General features: G+C 38.9%; 2 protein-coding genes across 2 annotated transcripts; both read left to right on the top strand.

The window, feature by feature from the left end:
* The first annotated feature begins 488 nt into the window (after positions 1-488).
* LOC145682731 (uncharacterized) lies at positions 489-1,616 on the top strand. The gene has a single exon (XM_081754116.1). The coding sequence runs from the start codon at positions 489-491 to the stop codon at positions 1,614-1,616; it is 1,128 nt and encodes a 375-aa protein (XP_081610242.1).
* An 80-nt stretch (positions 1,617-1,696) lies between these two features.
* LOC145682730 (uncharacterized) lies at positions 1,697-4,996 on the top strand. Its single transcript, XM_081754115.1, has one exon. The coding sequence runs from the start codon at positions 1,697-1,699 to the stop codon at positions 4,994-4,996; it is 3,300 nt and encodes a 1,099-aa protein (XP_081610241.1).
* The last annotated feature ends 4,344 nt before the right edge of the window (positions 4,997-9,340 follow it).

Raw genomic sequence — 9,340 nt, 5'->3', positions numbered from 1 at the left:
CGAAAGTTCAAGAGTTGATCGATAAGCATGCATCAAATTCAACTCGTGATACAGACAGTATTTCGACAGAAGGTAAGAAACGGGGTATTAAGTTACCGGTAATTGAATTGAAGAAGATTGATGGTGACTTAAAGAATTGGTTACCGTTTTGGAGTCAGTTCACTCGAATCGATGTGGACACGAATATCGCAAACAGTGACAAATTTCAGTATTTAGTTCAGGCCACTCTACCCGGTTCAAGAGCACGCCAATTTGTTGAAAGTTTCCCGTTATGTGAAGAAAACTATCCGAAAGTGATTGAAGGTTTGAAGTCACGTTTCGGTCGTGAAGATACATTGGTAGAAGTGTATGTGAGGGAACTTTTAAAACTGGTGTTAAGCAATTTGAACAGTAATAAGCAATTAGAACTCAGTGCCTTGTACGACAAAACTGAGTCACAATTATGAGCATTAAGTACATTAGGAGTGACGACAGACAAATGCACAGCAATGCTGTACCCACTAGTGGAATCGTGTTTACCTGAGGAACTTTTGCGAGCATGGCAAAGGGGAACTACGAACTATGGAGAATCTACAGTGGAAAATAGACTGGAAAATTTAATGTTTGTGAGAAAAGAAGTTGAAAGTGAAGAGCGAATAGCACTTGCAGTTGCAGGCTTTGATTTGAAAGATACTTCCAGTGCGATAAAGAAAAGGAAGGATCGAAGTAGTCCCACAGAAACTGTTCCAACAGCGGCAGAGTTAGTTAATTGTAAAGGTGACCCAGAGAAATGTATTTTTTGTAGTGATTTTCATGTTACCGAAGAGTGTTCGAAGGCACGTAACTGGTCTTTCGAGGAAAAAACAAAGGTGTTAAAAGCAAAAGGTTGTTGTTTCAAATGTCTAAAACCGGGGCATGTTAGCAGTAGATGTAGAGTAAAATTAAAATGCGCCAAGTGCAAGGGACAACATTCATACATTATGTGCAAGGGACCAAAAGGTAACAAGGAAAATGACGGTACAGTGAAACAAAGTGTAACGAAACCGGTTATTGAAAATACATTAACTAATAACGTGGATGCCGAAACGTTTTTGCAAACATTAGTTGTAAAAGTAAGGGGTCAAAAGACAGAAAGGGAGGTAAGAGCAATTATAGATACAGGTTCCCAACGATCGTACATTCGAACAGCTACCGCATTGGAAATGGGATACGAAAGTGTTAAAAAAGAAAGTGTTACGCATGCACTCTTTGGAGGTATTTGTTCTGCACCATATGAACATAGTTGTTATCAAGTTAGATTGTATAGTCTAAAGGGAGATTATGCATGCAATTTTGAAGCGCTGAACCAAGATACAATATGTAGCAATATGACGTCAGTAGTTGAAGGTCCTTGGATACAGGAGTTAAAAAATTTTGGTGTAGAAATTTACGACAGGAACCCTGGCGCGATAGAAATTTTAATTGGTTCTGACATTGCAGGAAAACTTTTTACTGGGAAAAGAATTGTGTTGAAGTCCGGATTGGTGGCTATGGAAACATTGCTTGGGTCGGTTTTAATGGGCAAAGTTAAAGTACGTGGTGATGTTAAATTCTCGTCTATGGCAACGATGTTATGTTTTGTAAAGAAGCATCTATAGCGGATTTATGGCGGTTAGATGTTCTTGGTATCACAGATCCTGCGGAAAAGAAGACAAAATTGGAAGCTCAGCAAGCAGTAATGGATTACTTTAATAAGACCGTAGCTATTAATGAGGAGAAGAGGTACGAAGTAATGTTACCTTGGATAGAAGGACATCCTACACTTCCTAGTAATATTGAGATGTGCAAAAGAAGATTGAATACACTTATTGCTAAGTTGAAGAAGGAAAACCGTTACGAAGACTATCAACAAGTGTTGAATGAGTGGATATATGATGGCGTAATAGAAGAAGTTCCACCAGAAGAAAAGGATAGGGAAGGGCATTATTTACCTCATCGCCATGTAGTCAAGGAAAGCAGTACGACGAAAATACGTCCCGTCTTCGATGCATCAGCCAGGGAGAAAAATTATCCTTCATTGAATCAGTGTTTAGAGAAGGGTATTAATTTGATCGAAATGATACCCTCAATTTTGATAAAGTTTAGGTTAAATAGAATCGGAGTTGTATCCGATATCAAGAGAGCATTTTTACAAATTAGTGTTTGTAAAAGAGACCGTGACTTTTTGAGATTTTTGTGGGTTGACCAGGAGGGAAACGAAAAGATATTTCGTCACAAGCGTGTAGTTTTTGGGGTGAACTGTAGTCCATTTTTGCTGTGTGCAGTGATAGAACATCATCTTAAGTTAGAAATGGAAAAACAAAGAGAAGGAAAAAGCCAATATTCCAGAGAAGTCATCGCTCAGCTTTCGAAGTGCTTTTATGTGGACAATTGCGTTACCAGCGTAAGGAATGAAGAGGAGCTTCATCACTTCATTAATGAAAGTACCCAAGTAATGGCGAAAGCTGGATTTGAGCTGAGAGGGTGGGAGCACACTTCTTTTGGAGAGATGGAGCAAGACAACGGAGTACCAGTCTTAGGTCTACAGTGGGAAACGAAATCTGACACTTTGGCAATAAGACCAGAATGCTGCGACGGGTTGATGCCAGAAGTTCTTACTAAGAGGGTTATTTTGTCGTTTGCAAATAGGATATTTGACCCCATAGGGATTACTTCTCCAGTGACGTTGTATCCAAAGATCCTTTTGCAAGAAATTTGGCGATTGGAATTAAGTTGGGACGAAGAAGTACCAGGGGCAGTAAGGAAGAAATTTTTACAGTGGGTAGGTGAATTGCCTTTGTTGAAAGAACTTTCATTTCCTAGATGTATCCAAGGAGATTCAGAAAATTGTAGTCTACATGTGTTCTGTGATGCAAGTGAAAGAGCCTATGCTACGGCAGTTTTTCTTAGAACTGTTACAAGAGAAAACATTAATGTGCAGTTAGTACAAGCCAAGACAAGAGTTGCTCCTATAAAGAAATCAACCATAGCAAGATTAGAATTATTGGCAGCTACTATTGGTGGGAGACTAGCTACTTCTGTGATTGAGGCCTTGAATCTTGAAGGTATACAAATTTATTATTGGACAGATTCTACAACAGTTCTTGCATGGATTAAACGAGATGAGCAATGGAATACTTTTGTTTGGAATCGAGTGCAAGAAATCCGAAAATTAAGTGAAAAAGAAACTTGGCATTACGTACCAGGAACTATGAATCCGGCGGATTTACCATCGAGAGGATGTACTTCAGAACAACTGCTTGAGTCAAAATGGTGGGAAGGTCCTTCGTGGCTGCGAAGACCCAAGGAGGAATGGCCAGAACAGAAGTATGAGTATAAAGAAGAAATTATTACACAGGAAAAGATAAAGACGGTCTCATCAGCTATGCTTAATGTTGGAAAGGAGGACAGTGACTGGTATTGTCGGTATCCATCGAAGTACGAAAAATTAGTTCGCATAATAGGTTGGATGAAAAGATTTATTCATAATTGTCGTTCTAAGCAAAGAAGAAGCAACGAATTGTCTGTTGAAGAATTGTTATCAGCAGAGAAGACTGTTATTAGACTTGTTCAAACAGATTCCTTTGAGGGTGTTGGCGACAAGAATTTGAAATCTTTGTGTCCGTTCGAAGACAATGACAAACTCATCAGAATAAAAACCAAAATTACAGAACTTTCAGACGTTGAAACCTTCCGTTATCCAGTTGTGTTGCCAAGCACACATCCAGTAGTTAAAATGTTAGTGTACGATAAACATGTGGAAGCTTGTCACGTTGGTGTTCAAGGTTTGTTGAGTCTTCTTAGGGACCAGTTTTGGATACTCAAAGGAAGAAAAACTATTCGATCTATAATAAAGCAATGTGTCATATGTAAACGATATACTGCCAAGAAGTTGGAACCAATCCCTGCAGCCCTACCCGAAGATAGAATCAGAGATGCAGCAGTGTTTGAAGTAACGGGAGTGGACTTTACCGGACCAGTTAGACTACGAGATGGAGGAAAAGCTTGGATTTGTATATTTACCTGTGCAGTATATAGAGCAGTGCATTTGGAGCTTGTTTCCGGATTATCAACGAGTGACTTTCTTCAAGCCCTCAGAAGATTTATAGCGCGTCGAGGCCGTCCTTCGGTCATTTACAGTGACAATGGCACAAATTTTGTTGGCACAGAAAATTTATTGAGCAGACTGGATTGGGAATGTATAACGTCTTTTGCAGGTGTGAAACGCATCAAGTGGAAATTCAATCCACCCAGTGCTGCTTGGTGGGGTGGATGGTGGGAGCGTTTAATTCGATTAACGAAAGGACTGTTAAGGAGAATACTTGGGAAGGCTTCGCTAAATTATGAAGAATTCATTACAGTGTTGTGTGACTGTGAAGCTGTCATGAATGGTCGACCGTTAACTTATGTGTCTGATGATAGTTCGGATTTATTAGCTTTAACTCCAGCTATGTTTCTGCAGCAAGTTAGAGAAGTAGGAGTACCGGATCTCGACAACTTGGAATCCGTTAACCTACAAAAACGGTTGAGATATTGTCATAAACTCAGGGAGCAGTTACGCAGTAGATTTCGCAGTGAATATTTGGGACAGTTAGTGCAGCATTGGAAATCTAGAAGACGCCATAGTGAAATAAAAATAGGGGATGTTGTACTTGTAGAAAACGAGAACTTGAAACGTTTAGAATGGCCTTTAGCAAGAGTTGTGGAAATATTACCTGGACGTGACGGTGAAGTACGACTTGTGCGCTTGAAGACACGTACCGGATTGATGATGAGACCAGTGCAACGAGTTTTTCCCCTGGAAGTTCATTCAAATGAGACACCACAGGTGTTGAAAGAACCAGCAGTGTATCCTAGTGATGAACAAATGGACGGAGTGAGTGATAAAAACACAAAGAATGAGTGTGAAACAAAACTTCAAACTGTTACAACTCGAACTGGTAGAAAAGTGAAACCTCCTACCAGATTAGATCTTTTGTATATACTTAAAAATAAATAATGTTTGTTGTGGTTGAGTTACTAGTCCCCTCAACGTAACTCAAGGTGGGAGGATGTTGGGTTTGTTATGGCAACATTTGTACCGAGTTTTGTTCTTCTTTTGTTTTTCTTTTGTTCTTCGCTCGCTCGTTTTTGTATCAGCAGTAGTGCAAGTGCTAATGTTAGAATAAAAATAGTATTTTTTGCCTTCTATAATATAATATTAACGTTTTATTGGGGACGGGGACGGCACGTCGGGGACGCTGCAGTAGTCCCAAAATGTGGTACTCTTAAACTGCATAAGAGCGTATACTCCGCGCTGCACCTCAAAAATTATGCATAATAGTCATATCATTTTGTTGAACTCTACGACGTTGATTAAAACGAAATTATACATGTCCCTTGTCATTACGTGCAGAATACAAAAACATCTACAACACAGAACAAATTGCAGTTCTCTTGTTGTAGCAGAAAACCGCTTCTAGCTCGAAGAAGTCTACGGCCATGGCTATGTAATTTCCGGTATGTTAAATAGGAAGTGCAAAAATATGGCAAGTCTTAAAAATATCTCTATATGTAAGAGGTTAAGAGGGCGTAATTTTGCTATGGTACGTAAGGGCTTCAAGGATGTAAAAATAAAAATTATCTTTTTTAGCTCTGGATTGTTACATAAGGTTATAAACATGTGCTAGTAGCTTTTAGTAAGAGTCTGTTATAATTTTTGCTATTTTAAATATGTTTGCAGTCTGTTTATGTGCAATGGAACCGGAAATGGCCCTCGAACCGAAATTGGAAGTGTACATACGTCTCCAGGTGCTTCGTAAACCACGTGTGTGTGTGTGTGCAATTTTGTAAGTTCTACGCCCCACGGATATGCCGAGTAGGCTAAATAAGGTGGTCATAATGAGACCCACACACACCCACAGCGAGTAGAGGTGTATTTGAAACCAGAACTGGCCCAGGAACTGGAATCGGAATTTGTACGGAAACCGAAATTGGGAATGAACCATTGAGCCACCGCTCTGCCCTAGACTTACAGCGATAATATTAATTTCTGTTCAAGTATGTTAAATAATGTTATCATAGTCTCTTTCTTTACACCAAAACAAGTGACCTTAAAAGAGTGAACGATATTATATATTATTTAGGGTCATATTTTTTATAAAGATTAAACAACGCCGCCGCCGTTGTCTTACTCGTTCTTCTATGTTTGTAGTCTGCTTTTGGTCCTGTGTGTTGTCGGAACAGGAGTCGGAATTGAAACTGTATTTCTCTGTGCATACTTGTAATTTATACTAAATAGGAACTTTAATTTCATTGCGCATGTGGCATACACTTCTCCGTAAACTCAGTGCGTGTATTTGTTTGTGTGAATTAATATCTGCTTTACTATTTTCGTCGTAAAAGACTGAGCGAGTAATACGAGTAGACATTGTATGCTATTTAGGTCATAGTCTTAAGAAATGGTCGTAAAAAGCTACACAAATTTTACCCCTTCTAAATTGGTTGTAATTTGAGCATTTCTGCATGCGTACATAATCTTTCTAGAACATGTGATGGAATATTTGTTCGTAGTATCCCTCTCCAGAGTTGCGAAATATGCCATAGGTTTCTGCATGTTGTCATATCGGCTGCTGATACTCTGTTCAACAGGAACCTCAAGTAAGAGTTGGATCTACAATTTGTCTGCGCATGTGTGTGACTTCTACTAAATAGGAATAGCGCATCCAATACCAAGGGCTCCGGAAAAATGTGCATGTGTGTGTGTGTGTGTGCATGTGTGAGCCGAAATTAAATTTTTAAGTTTTACGTCCCACGAATATGCCGGATAAGCTCAGTAAAACGATGCACGAGGCGAGAGCGAACCACTGAGAAATCACAATTGTTATGTTTAAAAAAATCTCAGTTCTACTATGTTGCCATGCCTTTTTTCACGCTATAACGAGTAATACATTTAGCTATTGTATGTTATTTAGTATATGAAAAAAGTGATCATAAAATTCTATGAAAACAAAAACTGTCATAAAAGCGTGTATCTCGCATAAACTGTAAAATGCAGTTAAAAACAGGTCTGATATTCGGAATCAGCATGTTGGTAAACCCCTATATACCGCGCTTTATGAAAATTGCTTGAAATGTTATAAAAGGGCGTATCCCACATAAATTGTAAGATCTAGGCAAAAGCAAAGATGATATTGGTAATCAGCATGTACTATGACCCCTATATACGGAGGTTTATGCAAACTGACTAAATTAATCATCTAATGGGCGTATCTCACATAAACTATAAGACTAACGTAAAAATAAATATGATATTCGTAATCAGGATGTTCGAAAACCTCTTCGAGTTTCATCCAAATTGGTTAAAATTGTCATAAAAAGGGCATATCCCACATAAACTATAAGATAATATCTACAGTATACGTCATAGTCATATGAGGATGCACAAACACCGCCGTCAATGTCACACTCGTGCTGCTCCTATGTATTATCATAACCGGAACTGGAACAGTAGTCGGAATCGAAACTGTAATGTTTCTGCGCATGGTTGATATTTCTCCTAAATTGCAACTTTAATTTTATTAGGGATACGCTACCAAGTGCTAGTGAACCATGTGTTTGTTTGTGTGTGTGTGTCTGTGTGTGTGTGTTTTAATGTCTGTTTCACTAATTTCGTTCGAAAAGAGCGAACGATTAAACCAGGTATACATAATATGTGTTTTATAGTATGCATAATAAGCAGTCTTTCATATCGGCCACAAAACACACGAACGGCGTCTTACTCATTCTTCTATGTTCGTAGTATGCTGCTGTTTGGTATCGGAACCGGAATTGGAACAGGAGTCGGCATTGGAATCTCTGCTTCACTGTTTTCGTCGTAAGAGAATGAATGAATAAAACGGATTGACTTTCTATGTTATTTAAGCGACTCTACTGCATTTCTACATATGATCATAGCCTTTCTAGATTGGTAGTTGGAATATATGTTGCGTAGTCTGCTGCTGCTGTGCCGTAGCCTTTCTTGCGTAGTCTTAAAAAGTCTGCTATGTCCGTAGTCGGGTGCAGCTTCCCTGTGTTGTGTATTCGGAACTAGAAATTGTACTCCAGCTTGAGTGGAACAGAAGTCGAAACAGTTTGTTCATGTGGAACTCACTGCTCCTTAAACCAAGTGTGTGTGTGAGAGAGAATACTATGTGCGTGCGAAACCACGCAAACGGAAAGCGAACCACTGCTCTAGTATGTTCAATAGGAGTTGGAATGTGCGTTCATAGTTCTATGTTGTAGCCTTTGTAGTATGTGGTCATAATGTGCTATGTTCTTGTCTGCTGCTGCTGGAGATGTTTTAAATCGGAAGTTGAAGTGGGAGTTGGAACTGTAATTTTTCTGCGCGTGCGTGTAATGTCTACTAAAGTTGAAATTTAATTTTACTGCGCATGAGCAATCATGTGTGCGTGTGTGTGTGCGCGTTGGTGAACCCGACAATCTTTGCAGGTCGATCAGTCTACACAGAAGCACTGTGAGCAATTTTTGCAAAGCGAGTACTTTTTAGTGGTTGCTCGAACTGTTTTTTTTTTTTTTTTTTTTACTTTTAACGCATTCAGGACCCTTATAGGGTTCCCTTCGCGAGCTCTTTTGAATCCGCTCGTTTATACGGATACAGCCGGTTCTGTGTATAAAGTACGTGTTCAAATTGAAAAAATTGGTTTCTCGATTGGTATGTACTCCGACGCAGTGACATTTACGTATGTATTCGAAGCAGAAACTAGAGCAATTCAAACTCCCAGTGGCTGCGTTCACCATTGTTGCCAATAAAGTATTTGTTGAAACGTTAGAGAAAAGTAGCAGCTATAGCAGAGGGATGGTTCAGACAAGGATTGGGATATGAATATTACGTAATAGTAACCCTATGCCAAAAATGATTTTTATTAGAGCTGAGGAGAGGGAGAAGTGTGTATATATAAAAATAAATCTATACGTATAAAATTGAAAGTCACTATTTTTGTCACACTAAATCTGCTGAATCTCCTAACCGATCTCGATCAAATTTGTAACATGGATGACGTACGAGACTGGGCTGATTTTAGGCTATTCAATGTGACGGTAGAACTGAGGGATGGAAAAGGGGATTGGGTATAAAAATAAATAAAACTTAATAACTCCCGAACCACTCAACCGATCTTGATGAAATTTTCAACGTAGATGAGGTTTAGGCGTGGGACCGTTTCTATTATTTAAATTTGACTGAGCAACGTAGGGTGCAGAGGGAGGGTATATATATATATATATATATAAGACTGAAAGTGACTATTTTTGTAACTTAGTAAATGTTGAACTATTCGACCGATCTCAATCAAATTTTCAACAT

This window comes from Thermobia domestica, chromosome 4, assembly GCF_964235325.1.
Source record: "Thermobia domestica chromosome 4, izTheDome1.hap1.1, whole genome shotgun sequence".
NCBI lineage: Eukaryota > Metazoa > Arthropoda > Insecta > Zygentoma > Lepismatidae > Thermobia > Thermobia domestica.
Note: the sequence above shows the minus strand (reverse complement) of the source record. Positions and strands in the feature narration are given on the sequence as shown.

Coding starts and splice junctions, on each gene's coding strand:
- LOC145682731 (XM_081754116.1), top strand. CDS start 489: ATGCTGTACCCACTAGTGGAATCGTGTTTACCTGAGGAACTTTTGCGA.
- LOC145682730 (XM_081754115.1), top strand. CDS start 1,697: ATGGATTACTTTAATAAGACCGTAGCTATTAATGAGGAGAAGAGGTAC.